This window comes from Choristoneura fumiferana, chromosome 3, assembly GCF_025370935.1.
Source record: "Choristoneura fumiferana chromosome 3, NRCan_CFum_1, whole genome shotgun sequence".
NCBI lineage: Eukaryota > Metazoa > Arthropoda > Insecta > Lepidoptera > Tortricidae > Choristoneura > Choristoneura fumiferana.
Genome location: NC_133474.1, coordinates 5,626,639 through 5,646,078, shown reverse-complemented (window position 1 = coordinate 5,646,078; position 19,440 = coordinate 5,626,639). Strand labels below are relative to the sequence as shown.

Below are 19,440 nucleotides of genomic sequence, written 5' to 3'. Positions count from 1 at the left end.
TAGATAGACTTTGGATGTGTTGTCATATTCTGAAATCTTTCATTTCGGATTTGTTTAAGACTTGCTTTAGTCTTTTGTGGTAAGGGTCTTGACGTTTAAAGTCTCGTGCTTGGAATTTGTTTGCTCTGGCACCTTACAAGGATATTAAACACATTTTGTTCTGGTAAATTTATTTATTTTCGGAGAACCAACAGCTATAAATTACAGAATAAACTTATTTAATATAACAATAAAGCCAATTAAAGGATCCCACAAGTAGACAATGTCAACTTCATCCTTTTAAAGAACCAGCTGATTTCGCAAGGACGTATCTAGTGTGCTACGCCGTAGTCACACTTTCGCCTACATAGACATACTCGTATATATACATAATATTCATCCTAGTAGTTAAGTACATAACCATAGTATCGTCGTCACTTGAATTCAGATTAAACCTAGCTTTAATAAACAGTTCTCTTCATTAACGCCCAACATCACAAGAGTTAAGGCCATTAATCTATTTTTTATTTATATTTGATGAGTGTAAGCAATAGTTAATCACTATAATGACCTATAATTTACAATACAATTAGACTTGTACAGGATTCTTCATTAAACGGTAGCCGAATTTGTCTCCCTCAGCATCAATAAGTATAATCCTCCCTACCGTGTACCTATACTCATGTTAATTAATCCAAATTGGACTTTAATTCTACCAATTTACGTTTATTTTCCTGTAATAGAGACCGCTTGTTAATCCTCTAGGTCTAGGTAGATCCAGTATATCTTGAGCTGTAATTGCCTTTCTGTTGTTAATAATTTGATGGTAATCAGGAAGTCGCAGGGCTCAATATTGATTGGTTGTTGTTTTGGATGGTTGTTATGGCAACGCGTCTATACGGGCAAGTAGGGTGTTTTGTGCAGGTGAGAGGTGGATATGTGATTATGGGAGTGCGAAAGGGATGAGCAAAAAGGGATGATGCACTGTACGTGTGTGCTGTTAAATTGCATTAGACTGCCTTTTGGGACGCAATCTGTTGGATTTGCGAGGTTATTTGGAACACCCTTTCGAGGCTCCTCTGTTTAATACGAGTGCAAAGTGTTTTCAAAACATTCTGTAGAATATTTTAATGACCATTGTCAGCAAAAGTTAATGTAGTTTCAAGACATCGTAATCCTTAAGGACTAATAAATGTGAAAGTGAGTTTGTTTGTTTCTTTGTTACGCTTTCACGCTTAAAGTACCTTTCGTGATGAAATTAGGTATGAAAATAGTTTGAAACCCTTAGGGGCTGTTTCACCATCCATTGATTAGTGTTAACCGACGGTTAAAGGTGATGCGGTCTCCATCTATTCAAACAAAATGAATAAAGACGGCATCACACCTAACCGCCAGTTAACACTAATCAATGGATGGTGAAACAGCCCCTTAGTCTTCTAACATTGGATAGTTTTTATCACGGAAAATTTCATAGTTCGTACTTCGTTTTGCAGACGAAGTGGCGGGTAACAATACAATACAATACAATGACTCTTTATTACACCAGAAATAGTAAGTGACACAGAAAACAGGTATACAGAGAGAAAATTACAAGGTAAGCAAAAAATTTTAAAATTGCAAGGTAGGCGGCCTTATCGCTTAAGAGCGATCTCGTCCAGGCAAGCTTTTAACAGGAAGAAGGAAGGACTAGTTTACAGCAGGTGGTGCATCTACACATACATATGTCGTACCTCCATATAATATACGTCTAAAATAAATATAGGCAGTGGGATAAATAGCCAAATATAAATAAACTATGATAAAGCAACGAAGACAAACAAATAAACGAAGGACGTTTTTTTCTTTCCAGTGCAGTTTCAAGAAATGGATTGGATTATTACCACGAGCCGACCCATCATTATCCAGTTTTCAACTACAATAAAATTTAGAAAAAAAAAAACAATGCCAATGCAAGTTGGACCCACGCACTGAGCCATACAAATATAGAAGCCAGCAAAAAGTTGTATTTTAAGATACATATTTCTATTAAAAACAAAGTTATTTTTTGGGTCAAATGTGTTATCTTTACAACTTTACTTATATGTGTACCTATAGGTTCTCACGCGATTTTTATATGAGAATACACATTGAAAAGGCTAAAAATAAAATACAATATTTTGATCGCGCGAAACTCAATTTTTTCATGATATCAAGGAATTTTAAACTCAATAGGTGCTTCCGCGCCTGGGAAAGATCTTGACTGTCAGACGGACGAAGTTTCCCTTTTGACGCATGGAACTCTAAACTAACAGCCTTATTCATAAAAAGTTAGAGCCTCCTTGAAGGCTCCTTGAAGGCCCGATGCTAAAAACATGATTCATAAACGTCTGTTAGCGCTAATCAGTCGATCAAGGCTCTGCTAAAGTTAGAGGACGGTAGACCCTCCTTTATCTCCCTGCTAAGTCACAAAATGGCCGGCACAAGTTTGAACAGCTGACTTTGACAAGAGCAAAAAAACCGATATTTTTAGTGAAGGGAGGGTTACGCAAAGATTAAAAAAAATCTAGGAAAAAATATTTTCAGGAATTTGTATTTAAAAATCCTCTAAATTAGGTATTTATTACTGCTACTTTACTAACAATAAATATGAAAAAAAAATTAGGATGATTAACATAATTACGGCTTTTGCGCTTAGGTACAACATAAACATGCGAATCGGAAATGGCGGGAAAACAAACATCTCGCTTTTTATTTTTTTTCCTGCTAATTTGCTGTCACTGCAGTCAATTTTTTTTTATTATCCATGAGGCCATTTTTTGTCTTTGATTTGTCAAGATGGCCCAACATAACACGTCTAATCCGTCTATCAGCAGCTCAACAACTAGCAGGCTGCTAGCAAGCGTTTATGAATCATACTTCTTGACAACCGTCTAACATGCCAAGTCTGCTAAGTAACAGAACGATCAAACCTCAATTAAGGATCTTTTATGAATAAGGCTGTAAGACTGCACGATGATAGCCTACTGGTTACGCTATGACCCTTGCCCGATTTGCTACAATATTAACCATAAAAGGCAACATTTATTCAAAGTAATCTCCAAAGGAATTTCCCTTGAAAATATATCTTAAACACGTCATGAATTTATTATATGAGCACGGAAAGGTCCGATATGGTATGAATGAAATGAACAAAGGTTCCGTGAAAGAATGCGGGCTCCTTGAATTATGCAAGAAGGATTTGCCTTTTTAAGCACTGTTTTTTACGAGTGTAAAGAAATTGTGTTTAGAAATTTATAAGATGTACCTGGGCGTCTGAGGTTTGCTCGGCGTCTTTAGATTTTAATTTTATAGGCATAGAGTAGTACTTACCTACCGGGTCGTGGATTCAAGCACGGAATTTATGTGGCAAATTACATTTGGAATTTACCATGAACTTCACGATTAAGGCAAACAACTGCGAAGAAATTCAATGGTGTGTATGAAGTTCTTAATCCGTACTGGGCCAGCGAGGGAACTATGGACGAAGATCTCCTATTCTGAGAGGAGGCCTAAGCTGTGCCCTGCCCTGGGACGTATATAGGCAGCGATGATGATGACCAATTAAATTATTAGCCATTTATAATTTACATGTCCAAACAGCTTCTTGACATACTTATAAAAAATAACATAAAAAAATCTAGTTTTCTTATTTTGTTTTATTTGACTGGATGGCAAACGAGCAAGTGGGTCTCCTGATGGTAAGAGATCACCACCGCCCATAAACATCTGAAACAACAGGGGTATTGCAGATGCGTTGCCAACCTAGAGGCCTAATGGTGGTTTTCCACGGGCGAGGCGAGATGAGAATTGAAATTTGTATGCATTCTCGCGATACAAATTTCAATTCTCGTCACGCCTCGACTCGTCTCGCCTCGCCGGTGGAAAACCACCTTAAGATGGGATACCTCAAGTGCCAGTAATTTCACCGGCTGTCTTACTCTCCACGCCGAAACACAACAGTGCAAGCACTGCTGCTTCACGGCAGGATTAGCTAGCAATCCGGGCGGACCTTGCACAATCATCCAACAACATTTTCAATTGATCTGTCCGTATGTTTGTCATAAGGCTGTATCTCGAGAACCGTAACAGATTAACCGTTAAAATATAAAATCTCCCAGATCAAATCAACAAATCGCCAAAGTTTCCCCCCTAACAGCATGACGTAATTTACGGATAGACCCTACTGCTCATGCGTATGGATGACATAACACAAGATAATGAATTATCTTATTTTGTTTCAGAAATTGTCGAAGAGCAACAATGCCAAGACTTCGGATTCCGGTTAACGTGCCGCGACTTGGACGCTCACATAGCAATACTAGAAGCTTGGTACACCTCCACGGAAAACTCAAACGCATCCCAGCCTCTCGTGCGGGAGTTAAAATTAAAAACTGAAAACGATTCTGAGCTCGATCGTGTGTACTTTTATTCTAGTCCCAAACACAACGGCATTTACGAGAGTAACAACTCCGTGTCTGAAAACGCTAGTGTTGTGAATGAAACGCGAGTGAATGATAGTTTTTATGTGAATGAAACGGATTTTTTGGAGCTCGTGAACGGTAGTGAAGTTGGCTGTGGTGTTATGACGTTTTCGCGGAGTTACGGCAGTTGGAATGAGGGTGATAAGAGGAGGAGGCTGCCTTCGAGAGAGACTTCGATAAACTTGAGAGCGCCGCTGAGCTACCGGTGAGTTATTAGATTTATGGATGTAATTTTTTTTTGACAATAAGTGAAACAATATTTCGATATCGGTAAAGCTGCAACTAACAAGTAGGTGGCGTCGATTTGTGGCATATATTTACAAAACATGTGGAAGATATTTTCAGGACATAAGACGTACTTATCTAATATTCACTAATTATTCTATTTTGACGAGATACGTCGGAATCGTTACATGTTATATATTATCGGCTTAAAATATTATCCGTGTCTAAAGACAATGAGTAAGTGGCCATTCCTAGTTTTCGGTTCGAGTCTAAAGACAGTGCATCGGAGATAATGATCTGACAGTTCGATCCGACACCGTGGGAGAACTGTGAATGAGTGAACGTGATTGATTTATCTGTCATCTTTTGTCAACATTTTTTAAAATGACAGTACAACTACTTTAAGATTTTTATTCTGGTTTTGTATTTGTAAAAAACAAACCGAAGTTTTACTAAAAGTATTTTTAAAATATTTACAGGATTATCTTTGAATACCTACACCTAAATGTTTGACTAATTTTTTCATTTTTAGTGCACGTCGAGCTGCGAAGCTAGTTTATTTTTAAGGGGGTTTCAATGTTAGATTCAATTTAAATATTCCGTTTCAAACACAAGTATTCAATAAGCGAAAACTCCGGCTTTAAGTCAGAATTTATTAGCGGCTGGAACTTATCTTAACTGTTTGTTGATGCTAATATTATTCGTTTACCTGTCCGCCTGCCGCCACATTTAATATTATTCGAATTATTATTCCTTCTAATCTATCATAATTGTCCCTTAATTTTTTACTTCAAAAACTTTTATGATTTCAACAAATCGTCTACGAAGAAAATAAATAAAAGTGAGTTTAGTGAACTTCGTAGGAAGTTGCGTGACTGCATTACCATACAATTATCTAATTATGGATTACGGTCGTTTTGATGTTGATAATATAATATATGTATTATTCTTAGAAAACAATTTAAGTAGTATAATACTTTTATTATTGAAGGCACAAATAGAGTCCAGTAGAAAAAAGGTTGCAATGAATGAACTATTCGCATCTGGAAAGTGAATCAATGAGTGAATGAAGTTTACCATCTCTATTTGTAGTAGGTATACGTATGGATATCAAACATCGACTGATTGATTGATTTACCGACAGACATCGCACAGCTCAAATCACTGGAGCTACAGACTTGAAATTCGACGAACATACCTTGAGGATTATAATTATGTGAATTGATATGGGATTATTCGGAATTACCAGCAGATATGGAGTGTCCTTTATTCTGCTATAGGCGCAAAGCCACAGGTAGGTACAAGTTGTTGTCAAATCGAATTAGGTTAGGTTAGAATCTTCTTTACATCTTTGGCTGGCAGTAAGGATAGATTGACTATAAAATTATGTTGGTGTTAACCAAAGCTCATTGGTGTTAACAGTTTCGTTTATGAAGCGTCAAGTTCTTTATATCCGTGTCGCGTTGACAGCGAGTTTCAGTGCGTGTTCTACAAATCTACACGCGTGTTGTTGTCAACTGTTGACAATTGTGACGACTGACAGTTACGTTTTGACGGAGAGATAAGTGCTTTATTAGCAAGCTGTTTCAAGGCAACAAATATTACTGCGTTGTGAACTGTAAAATAGAAAAAAAAACGCTAATTTCGAAATTTTTATTAGACCCAAATTTTTAAACACATTTTTTTCTTAATTTCAAAATACATACATTGCGTGTGTCATCATTACCATATTGCCCGAAGTAGGGTTATTTTTATGAGATTCCGCGAAAATGTGTTTATAAAGATTGTATGTCACAAATCACACGAGCCTCAGACATAGATTTCTGGTTTTTGTACTCTCGTTTCGATTATTTGCTTACTGCTCTTGATACACAATGAACTATTTGAGAAAATACTACAAACCTATATATTTTCAGCGAACTTCTGCTGGAACATCTAAAATGTACAGTGTGATGTTTGCGAATATCGCCAAAAAACTGCACTGCGTTGCAAAACGTTTCTTTGGGTCATAGCGTAATAAAAAAACATGCTTTGTTTCTCCCTCTCGTATTTCGCCTGGGGGTAGGAACATGTTGCGGGGGTGAAATAAATGTCTGTGATCTTTACTTAGTGAAAGCTTGTTCCGTCTTTTTTCATTTGTTTTCGTAGGAATAATATAACAAAATAGGTTTCTAAGCTTATGCTGAGAAAAGAGACGAGAGAGAGGAGCGTGCAAAAATATCTGACACGACACACGACATACCGGCCCTATACTAGAAATGAAGTCGTATCAGATATTTATGCACGATTTTTTGGTTTACTAATGTTTCGGCATATAACGTTTGGCAACCTGTTTCATTTCGCAACTTTTAATTGCCCAACTGTTTAATATTTCTGAAACTGTAAATGTTTCAGGATTTTTATAAAACTAACCTAACCTATAGGGTTCTATTTACATGATGGACGACCCTGAAATAAATCCTGAAACCTGAAATATTTACAGTTTTAGAGTTTGCGAAATTAAAAGTTATGAAATGAAACAGGTTGTCAAACTTTACGTTGCAAGAAGGTAGTACCCGCAAGGTACCTACCCGCGCTTTTTTATGTCAGATACTGGTGCTGTATTGCCAAAATAATATGAATAAAACAATTATTTATTTGCCGAGCAAAAAACTCGGGGCAAACTTTATGAAAACGTTAGATTAAAATAGGTGAATAAGAAAACAGAATCACAATTGTATACCTAAGTAATTTATTACAAAGCGATCGGGGGTTTTTAAACTTGGTTAGTATTAGCAAGGAATGTTATAAAGAATTGGTAAACTATGTTAAATCAAAAGCCCAATAGACAGACGTCAAGTTCAAATGCCATTTAGTTTCAAATCATGGAGACTGTACCAGCATACCTAATTCGTAATCAGACGTGTAACAAACAATAGACAAATACAGCCCGCGGGAGCGCGCGCTTCCCATGGGAACTGTGTAATAAGTTCTTATGTTGTTTTGATGGTATTTTAAGAGCTTTAGGTTCCCTATCATCATCATCATCAGCTCCGGCTGATGAACAGAATGTGAATTTACCAGTCAACTTTTAGTTACAAAATTTTGTATTGAAGAAATTTCAACTTCCAAATGACATACGACCTTGAAATTCGGTGATAATACGGATAATGTTTATTGTTACTTATAATACATTATAATACATACATTGTTACATGTAATATTTAATAATGAATAATTTAATTTAGTTTAATAATATTTATAATTTTATTCTTATAGTAACATCTTAGATATATATAGTTAAGGTTTCTTAGCTAAGTTTTCTTTGTCTTCTTCTTATTAGTATTATTTTATTTAAATCATTGAATAATGTCTCTGTTTGTATTTTCGAAATTTAGTTTAATTCAATAATCGGAATTGTTTTTAATATGTATTTAATGTTGTAAATAGTTGTAAGATTTAATATTACTAACCATCTACGAGTATGGACATTGTGTTTGAAATAAATCGATTATTATTATTATTATTTACAAACAAATACCAGCAGAATATTGATAAATCAGATTTTTCTTTGAAATTTCCTCAATAACCCTGCTGCAACTTGCAATTAACTTAATAAATCGGATAGTTTATTCAGAGATGTACGGACCCTCGGTGCGTAAGTCTGACTCGCACTTGGCCAGTTTTTATAAGAGAGTTATAAGAGAAATTATTGAGAATGAAATCAAATAAGAATCTTGAGCACATAAACCTCTATTGTTTACTATACAATCTAATGAATGGGATATTGTCATCACAAAAAATATATACTATATTATTGATTTCAAAGTTCAAGGGAGTTATCTTACTTTATTGGGTCGCGCGATAACAAGAGGTAATGATTTCTTTCAGTTCTTTAATTTAAAATTAAGTGGGTATAATGAATTAATTCTCGTTGTTTAATCATACCGTCTTGCTTCCGATGAATGATTTATACAAATTATTTGAAATTAACTAAAAATGTTTTCGGATGATAAATATAAAAAAACTCGACTTGAACTTGCTTGCTTTCTTAGACATTACTGAAATATCCTATGTCAAAGTCAAAATCTTTATTCAATTTATTGTATAAAATCACTTATGAATGCCAAAAAACTTACCTCCGGTTCGGAAAAACTTCTGTTGAGAAGAATCCGGCAAGAAACTCAACGAGGTATATTTTTTTAAAACAGATTTCTATACAGCACAAGTATTTAACAAAACTTTATTTTTAACACAGTAGATTCGCTATTTGAAGTAAAGGGATCGCCCATGCGGATCAGAAGTATTTCCAAATATCCTTGTCCATGATATAATCATTGATATTATAGATTTGAATTTTGTATCCGTTTCATTAGTAATATTTTTTGGAATTTTATTATAAAAACGTATGCAATTTCCCAGAAATTACTTTTTGGCTTTAGCCAGTCTGTAAGATGGAACTTTAAGTTTCCCTGTATTTCTAGTAGCCTTTGGCTTAATGACGTTGGTGGGTAAATCACATATGTTCTTCCTAACATACATGATTAAGTATTTCAAATATACTGAGCTATTTTGTTAAATATATGTTAGGTATTTTAATTATACTGAGCGGCAAAAAATCTGACACTAAAATGTTTGCAGAAATAGGTAATTTTGTATGTAGAATGGGCCAAATTTTGTGCCGTGAGTCGTGAGTATATCATACACTTCTTTTTAGTCCAGTTTCCTACTGTAGGTTCTTAGTTTTCCTGTAATCAATGGGTAAAAAAATATTTTCTAAGTTTTTTTTTTAAATTGTATCCCAGTAGTTTCGGAGATAAGAAAGAGGTAATTTTTCGCTTATTTCCTTAAATAACTATTCAAAACTGTTCCATCATAATATGTTCTACGATTTTAGCCGTAAGACTATTGTTTCAGACTTGTACTAGGTATTATTTATTTTGTGGTTGTCAACAAAGAACAAATATGGTTGCTTAACTGAAGATCAGTCAAGCAACCATTTGCTAAATCAGCAGGGTTAAAATGATTCGTTATAGGTACGTTTTACACCGTTGTACGGGTATATTCCAAGTAACTACTAAAATATCGCTAGCATTTTAGTAAATATGTAGCCAACTTTCATAAAGGAAAAGCGTATTTCCGGCAAGCTATCGTCTCATTTCCACAACAGTTATTGGACGCTGTGTTTGCTGTAATTTTGTCGGCAAACAGCAAAAGCAATCAACTATTTTGTACGAAGCTTTTTCCGGGATAATCCGGAAAAATATAAGTCAAGACTCTATTATGATCATGATCATTAAGTACGTCAACCTAAAAATGTATTTCGATAAAGGAAATGTACTGTTTTGTGGATTTTTGTAATAAGCTGGATACAGTTTTTATTTACAAAATATAGTTGTTTGAGTTTTTTGTTGTGGTTTTGGTTTATGTGGTTTAAAAAATATATTTTTAATTGTATACTCATGTTTGTAAAATAACGTAAATTAATATTTAAATACCTAATTGAATATCTTAACATGACACCAATAAATAAACCATTTATATATAGAACAAGTCTGGTGTAAAGATTTTTTAGGTGGGTATTTTTTTTTAAATTCGAGTGGCGTAGCGTGCCTTGGCGGGGCCCCATATAATAATTTGTTTGGGGGCCCTTATGAAGGATAAAGATTTCTCACAAAAGAAAAAAAAATGTTTGCATAAAATTAAAAGAAATATTTATTCATCATAATTATCTATCTGTCACTTTTTCCAAATTTTTTAAAAACGCTTACAATCGTCGCTTAGGTACGTATAATTGATACGTCAGATACGGCAGTAGCTACGCCCCTGCTAACTACTAAAATTATACACAAAAAAAAGGCTGACCGATCGACATCTTGGCTGGGCAAATGCTTTGGTGGGTGGCTTGCGGGCTAGGTTTGTCCAGCCATACCGAAGACGACTTTGCAGAACATGTAAGTGGTTATCTCCCGTTTGTTATTCAAATATTCATCCACAACCCCAGTCACGCGATTCAGCAACCCAGGGACTGGAAAATACTAGCTCACGTAGCATTTATAGCACTGTTAAGCTATTACTACGGCCTATTTCGTTTTGTAAAACCTAGAAGTAGGTTGGAAGTAGTCGGAACTATTATTTCCCTGGAGGATCTTGCTCGAAGAAATATTGCTCTGCTGATTTTATCAATCTAATACGGTGGTTCCTTTGTGAATTGATGGAAGAAAGCTTTTAACACGTTGAATATGACGGTAGAGTTTAAAAAAATCTTTGAAACGAGACACTCACGTATGAAAATTAGAACTATTATTTTCTGTTTTATGTGAACACATACACACACAAAATGAGAATATAATAAAATGATTAAACAAATTAAAACAGAAAACAAAAGGAAAACTGAATTTAAAAATACGACTTTTAAAGTACCTATCCATTTACGGTATCCTACACATACGAGTATGTATGCGTAGACATAAAAATTCCCTGTTTTTTTTAAACCGTAATCTCATTATTAAAACAGGCATCGGGTTCGCATCGCAGCGGGTCGACCATAGAGTGTCTGCTTTATATTTTTAATTATGCAAACCTTTTCCCTTTTTCGGAAGGTTGGCCAACATGGAATTGCTAAATAAACCACGTACTTAATGGGGACTAGATTAGATAGAGACAAATTTTATTTCGTTTTAGCTTCCGAATTAATTTCAAAAGGGAAAACATTTGTGATGAATTTAAAATTGTGTAGGTAGAGGATTCTGTGTAAGCAATTGATATCAGCATTAATCTGATTAGATTTATATAATCTAAGTTTATCTGCTTTATCTGGCATAATTTTTAATACCTGTTGTATAAAACGCGATTCTCTCGTTGATTTTGTATCATGCAATAGCAAACTTATTTTATTAAAGTTGTGTTCTGGAATTATTGTTTAACTAGATACCTATCGTGACTTCGTATGCGAAGAATCGCGCGCTCGCTACACAATTTTCCCGGAAAAATTTGTCTAATGTCATTCTCAGGGGAAAACTACCTCCATACCTAATTACATCACATCGCTTGAGTACTTTAAGCGTGCAGCGTAAGAAATATTTAATCATACTCACATTCATTAGCAAAACTAATACTGATTTACCAAAGTACTCCAAGAAAACACTTAGGTAACTGTCGCACTTTATAGCACTATTCAACTCCTTTATTAAAGTTAGCAACATGATATCCTTTTTTTTATCTGGGGAAATCCTTTAAGGATTTCACCGGCCCAGGGAGACCGGTGTGGGTATGTGGGAATCCCGCCCCAGAAGGGAGCGGTGTACCCACTACAACCCCAGGGTGTTCCTCTTCGCCATCGTTACGCAGCCGGGCTGTGAACTGTGAGCATCCATGGCCAGGAAGCGCGACAGTTGTCCATTTGTGGACCTAACGTCTCCTTCTTTCCATCGCTGTATGCGCGCTGGAACACATGGCGCGCCTACCGGCTCAGGGACCTTGTCGGCAGAGAACGGGCATCCCCGTGTCCGTCACCCGCAGTCCCTCTTAGGGCGGGATTTCGCGGTTGTGATTCAACCGGTTTCGCCCAACTCTCCTGCGGCGCATGGGCTGAGAGGTTACGTCCTCTTCCCGCTCACGCTCCGCACCTTCTTTGATCGCCATCACCTCCTCACAGAAGGAGGCCATGGCGATCCACGAGCTTTCGCTGTCGGTCATGGATTTAGCGACGGCCGGCAGCGAAAGGTCATTCCCAACCACTGCCATGAAGCAACATGATGTACCCACACCAGCCCCAAACACACACAAAAATCAACGTAACGCACTTTCTTTGATGTTAACTTAAATATTTAACAAGGTGCACAAAGCATTAAAAAATCTATGGATTTTAACTCTTACACGAACAATTTCAAACTCTACCAACCACTTGTTTAAACATCAAACTGATCTTCGTCTTTTATCGGCGAGCATGTAACCCAAAAAGTTAAGTAAGCTATATTTATTTTAAGTACTGTCTATTATTAGTCGGAACATTATTATGGACTGTGTACAAGTGTAACTGATATAAAATGCATTCTATCTAAAACTGTGGAAACACTCGACGCTGTAAAGAAAGCGGGGACGCTGTGATTTTTGGTTACAGCATTTGAATGTAGTGTTAAACAATGCGTCAGTACTGGTAGTATAGTTAACAGCAGAAGGAGCCAAGGGGATAAGCATGAAGTGATGTAGACACTCTATTATTTATTACCTTGGCACTCTTGGCAGTAGCGTCGTGTTTAGATCAATTTGAATTCCACAAATTGAACCACTTCTGTTTATATTTTGTTTCTGGGAAAGAAAGATCTTGGGGAAAATTATAGAAAACATAAGTAAGTATGTATTTTATTGCATCGAGCACGCTAGTAAACAGTGTAAGAATGTAAAAAAATATCTGGCCCATAATATATTATATTATTGAGCTGTAGATAATTATTTTTTATGGGAATTTCACTATCGTAAGTAAATAACAAATTGCATTCAAAAATAAACATCGTCAGTAAGAAACGTTCTCATACAGTTTCAGGCGTCAAAACAAAAGCAACTTACAGAAAAGAAACAAAAAAACGCATCGCGACCTCCCGTGATTTACCGCCGTGTGTACAGGGCGTTCCCTTAAGTTTACGAGCTCGCGTGTCCGACATTCTTCGTACAAATATCTCCGTTGCGCTTCCCGCCCATTTTAGATCTCATGTTTTGGTTATTTCCTCATTTCGGTAATGTAGATAAGCTTTTAACAGCCCGCGGTTTACATGATTATTAACGGTGATTGCGAGGTTATGTGTGCCCGCTGTGAAGTGCGTGCTTTTGTTTGCGTTAGTTAATACGCGTTTAACTTGTCGTGTCACGCTATGGCAATAATGTATCAAACACAACTTGATTTTTAGTTACTATTCAATTTTTTAACCCCCGACGCAAAAAGAGGGGTGTTAAATATAAGTTTGATCGCTATTTGTGTCTGTCTGTCTGTGGTACCGTATGTGGTTTTTTTTTATTTGTAATCAGGTTTTCTTGCGATGGTTCTTAGAGATGTTTCATCAAAATCGGTTTAGACGTTTTTGAGATATTGAATTTTGAAGTGACAAAGTCGGGGATTTCCAACTTTTTGTTGGTCAGGTTAGTTATTTGTTATTCGGCATCGATAAAATGAGATGACAATTGATTTGATATTTACTCGTATCAACATTGGATATCTACTTGGTCTAAGTAGTAGGTACCCGATGATTTGATAAATAACATATTAAATTACACCTTTTATTACTCGCGGCTTCGCACGCGACGCGCGCGTTACTAAATTCCCATCGGGATTCCCAAAAATATTATTACATCATTGATTTTATTTTATTATTTTTTATTTATTGATATAAAATAAACTTAAAATATTAAATAATTTATTTGTAGGTACATTGACGTTAAATATTATTGATATTAAATACCCGCATCAAATATCATGTCTCCAAGCGTGACGGTTGAAATTCTGAGTTTTTATCCCAATCCCGTTGGAACATCAGAACAAAAGTGGCCGTGTTATTCCAAATGTACCTACACACACACGCACACATTTTCGCATTTATCATACTAGATATAATATTAGTAGCATTTTAATCGAACAGATAAATCGTCCCTCTAGCTTTTCAAGCAGATGAGCACCCACAAACAACATAAAATATGCGAAAACTGAAAAAAATATGATAATTTAACATAGATACGAAATTGTTGCCTTGTCATAATCAAGTAAAGATGAATTACCGAGAGCGTGGAATAGCATATGTAGTGGTATTGTGTGTTTATAGGCATTCCACTTTAGTGAGAGAGAGACAACAATATAGAGACCTCTCTCCAACCTACAATGCACACATACCACTACATATGCATATACATATGCAATTCCACGCTTAATGTCGTATAGTTAAGTAAAATGTAACGAAAACGACCGAGGATTGTTAGTATTCAGTATTTATTTATTGCAACACTTTTTACAAAAAATGATGCCCTGTTTGGGCGTAGCAATTTTAAAATTAATTAAGTACATTAATTAACTATAACAAATGCTATTTAACCACATATAATTTTTAAGAAGAGGTTTGCATAACTAACGCTTATAATAAGGGTTGAGTAAGGTATCTAAATAAACTATACTTTAATCTAGTTATAACAAAACTTAGATCTTAATTTAAAACTTAGAACTTAGAACTTAAGTTAATTACATTAAACCTCAATTATATCAGTCTTACCGTCATTTTGAAATTCAGACGTACCCTAACTTCCTAACTTGAGCAAAAAACTCTGAATACTTACAACTTTGGTCATCAATTCAGTTTCTATTCAAAAGCCATCACAACAGAAAAACAACGCTTTTCCAGAATGGAACATTTCAGTCATTAAATTGATTACAGCGATGTCCAAAACAGCTTAATTAATTACGTTGGCGAGGCAATTTTCGACCTTTTTAGGGTTCCGTAGGCAGTTTGCATTACAAGGGAAAGACAACTTCACGCTTCTCATACGGATTCAACCGCTTCAAAGGTTGAAGTTTACTTCACAGATATGACTTAAACTTTCGTGATTTCCACTCATAGTCAAAATACCACGCACAGGACTTACACACAGATATTTATGACACAGCTCAAACTTGCGACTTGCGAAGGAGCGTGTGAACGGGCGAACGAACCAATTTCAAACGTGCGACTATGAGTACAAAGCAACGGTTGGTATAATGGCTGTAGGTCAAAGTAGGTATTCTTATTCTAAAAAGCTCTACAGGAAGTACCTACTGACAAATGTTAGAGATTTGTAAATATAAAGATACCACAATTCTTTATACATTCATATAGTAGGTAGTTTATATCTTAATATAGCGTGAGGAGTAAGGCAGGCAGCTAGCGCAGCAGCAGCAGTAGCAGTATTAGTAGTAGCAGTAACGCAGGGAGTAAGCGCAAAGGTTTCAGATAATTGTGACAGTGAACACAGTTAGGTGTAACCCGTGGGAAGTTACTATTTTACCCTGGCTGTTAAATCAATTTTATTGTTGTTATCGTTTAACTAAAATGCCTCAAAATTAAAAGTATGTACAGAACCCGTATCGCCTACAAACTCACCGTCACGCCTGACTTTTTAATTACAAAGCGTGCCGCAACAGCAATCGAGGGAATTAGGTCATCGGCAGCGGAAGCCCGTGTGACGACCCAGGCTCTGGCTATTGACAGCTTTTTACTTTAGTCATTTGGTAGCCCAACTGACGGTGCAGTAGAGAGCTGATACCTGCTGATGTATTCGATGATAAAGTTTGCAACAAGGTGTCCAGCAGTGAATTGCTACAGGTGTTTGAATTTGATGGTGATGATGTAGGAAGTGCTGCTACAAAACTTTTTGGCAAGGAAGTACCAGCAGCAAACATTTTTGTTGACATTGACTGTATTAATGTTGGACAATAAGATAGTGCTTTTTTACCATTTTTAACGTCATAAATTTTTAATGACCCAGATCTGAATGAAACAATAAAGCTGATTGTTATATTGGCATGTTAGTGAAAATAATCTCTGATGTTTTAAAGCCCTACAAGTGGTAATGATAATGAACCATGGGGTGGTAAAGAAACTTCTTGCTCGAATATAAAGTAACTTTATACAGAGACTAGCAAAATTGAGCTAGCCGATGTTTTTAAAATTTAAAACAACACTAGGTGAACTATATGAGATGATATTACTATATTATAATACATTTTTATCAACAGATTTTGTTTACACGAATCTTTTGTAAGTAAATACTCGTACAAAACCATCAATACCATCATCACACAAACAATTACTCTCACTCATCTCAACCAATTCGTTAAACGCAATGACGCCACTATAAAATTTAATGGCTATAGTTAAACGTTAACAACGGAATACTTGAAACAAAGGTTCCAAGATTGAGTTATTAATGCGTTTAAAACGCGTTTTAAGATCAACGCTTAAGATGGGCTCGTTAATCATCGTGATTGAGTTAGCTTGCCTTTGGGAAACTCCGTTGTCTCCGCTGCGCGTTGGTACAGAGGAAAGGGTGATTCAAATTGTTAAATTGTTTTTTTTATCAGCTTTTTCAAATTGTTAGTAAGATTTATGAAGTAATCTGTTGTCTGTTTTTGGACAGAAAATGTTTATGAGTAGTACGATGCTTGTAATTTTAAACTGGATAGTTTTAGCGAAATGTGATTTAAATGGAATATTGCAAATTTTTACTTTTACTTATTTGTAGTTGCTCGTGAATATTAATAATTATGAAGCAGATTATCTATTGTACCGGATAATTGCAAATCGCAAGTTACCATAGTCTGTAACACTTCTAAGTTATTGAAATATATTTTATGCCCAATCATGTGCTTTTTGACCACTGCCAAGAGATTTCGAGCCAATTTTTTTGCGGTTCATTAGGCATAACTAATACTATTGGTAAAGCTACCATTTATCAGAAAGCGAAATACATAATCGTATTCTTGTTCTGGCTCTTTTTATCATCAGGGTCCAAAATAATACTAATAGAGAACCATTTGTCTTTTATTTACTGTCGCAGTCTTTCCCCTCGTTTTATCAGTTTGAGATTGAGATACAATTGTAGTACTATGATTTTACTGTTTTCGCGTTACAAATTGCTTTGTTGAAAAGCATAATATGTATCAGAAGTCCCGAAATGGCGAGGAACTGGGTTTGATTTTCAGTTCCAAGTATACATTTTAGTTGTATTCTACGTAGTTACAAATGTAAAAAGCAACCATTTTTGACCACTTCTGTGTCTCACACGGTATAGGATGAGGGAGAAAGAGACGGTGAATGTGATCGCGAGCACCCGCGCGTTAGACAATGCGGCCTGTGGTATAAAATCAGATAGGTCTTCAAAATTTGCTATAGAATTGATCGAGACCCTGTTAAGAGCTGTAATATGGCACAAGATTGGGATGATGCAATTAAAGGATGCTATGTTATTCTTAGTGCTATAAAATCTATATCAAAGAGGTTAATGGCATGAGGAGTATCAGTTACATTTTATGATCATGTTCTTGTTGTAAAAGAGTGTCCTTTGGTGGATGTAAAACATATCCCTGTCCGAATTGCCATTGTCAATATTGATCCTAGTAAAAATACAAAATAAAAAATTCGAGAATATACCTATTATTAGTTTAAGTAGTTGGCATGGCTAGTACCTCGTACAAAAATATAACCGTCTCGTTTAAACAAAAAATGTTGGATGGAGACAGAGTTCTATCTCTTATATTTATTAAAAGTAATTATTCCTAGTTAATATTTAAGAGACGTTCAAATCACCTTTTCTCATCACTTGTTAGAAATATCGGTTCCGATAAAAATCGATTATCGATATATAAGTTCGCGTAATTCATTACGTGTGTTAGTTTGAAGTGAAATTCTGGGATTTTACTAATTTCTCATGGGAATTCTTAAAATTACACTATAAACTACATTTCGTATAGCATGCCTTCCATGTTGATTCTCTAATCGCAAATAAAGTTTATGAGATAAAGTAAAATCACGCGAGATATGTAATCCCGTCGTTTTCTATTGTTACGCAAAATCCAATAAAAATAGAAGTCACGACGCGGCGAGGCGATGAAAATCGTTCAGCGTTATATTATCTTCAATAGGAAATCCAACAATAGCTTTTGTATGGAAGTATAAAGTACGAATCAGTCTCGGGAAAAAGTTGATGTCAACCGATCTTGAGTAAATTCATGGAGAATGAAGTAGAAATGTGGAATCTTGTTAACGGGAAACTTGGGTTATACAGAAACACTCGTAAAGCGGTATGGGGGTCAATTGGTCCCTTATAAAGAGTCCATACAATATTGAAGAACGTAGAATCCTAACTGTACCTATGACTTAAGGCCAAAAAAAATTGCCACGTTTGGCGGTATAATGTTATACCAAACAAAAAACAGCTGTACTAATTGACGCTCTACATACATATAAAATACAATACAATACAATAACTCTTTATTGCACACCAACACATAGCAAGCAGTGCAGAAAAACAGGTATATACACAGAGACATTCCATAGACATCATTTACAACAATAAGCATTTCAAAAATCATCAGATTCAATGCGTGTACGCATGACAGACCACACGCATTGACAAAAGAGCATCAAGAACATGTCGATGTCACAAATGCCGTAACCCTTATCAGTAAAGTGAACTTAATGGGGTAAAGGCGACTGATTGAATGATGCGGTTCTGCCGTATTGGGCGCAGTAAATAAGCTTCTAATTGTATGGAGTCACCTTACGTGGGGATCGGTTGACTGTGATAAACGAGTGTAAGAAAAATAACCGTAAGGTAAAAAAGAAAATGTAATACTGTGATCGCATTGGAGCAGCGAAAACATAAAAAATATAACGCTTACTCGTAATTATTTGGACATTTGTAAACTAACTTTAATTTTCGATGGAAGCTGTTACTCCTGCAATTTTTTATCATCATCATCCCAGCCTATATACATCCCACTGTCTTCTGCAGGTTTCTTCACGAGTGTTTTCACACGCACCATTGAATTGCTCCGCATCCGCACGATGTTTTCCTTGATAAATTGCAAATGTATTATTGCACATGAATTTCGAAAAACTCAGAGGTGCGAGCCGGGGTTTGAACCCACGACCCTCTGCTTGAGAGGCGATAGGTCAAACCACTAGGCCACCACGCATTTATATAAGTAACATTTTTTTTGTATAAATGGTGACTTGTGAGT

General features: G+C 35.7%; 1 protein-coding gene across 1 annotated transcript in view; it reads left to right on the top strand.

Annotated features, from left to right (window-relative positions):
• Positions 1-19,440, top strand: part of LOC141426409 (uncharacterized) — a gene marked incomplete in the record, with an annotated part of 121,237 nt that overhangs the window by 7,874 nt on the left and 93,923 nt on the right. The window contains 1 exon segment of the mRNA XM_074085295.1: positions 4,239-4,683. Coding sequence (XP_073941396.1) covers positions 4,239-4,683 — 445 coding nt within the window.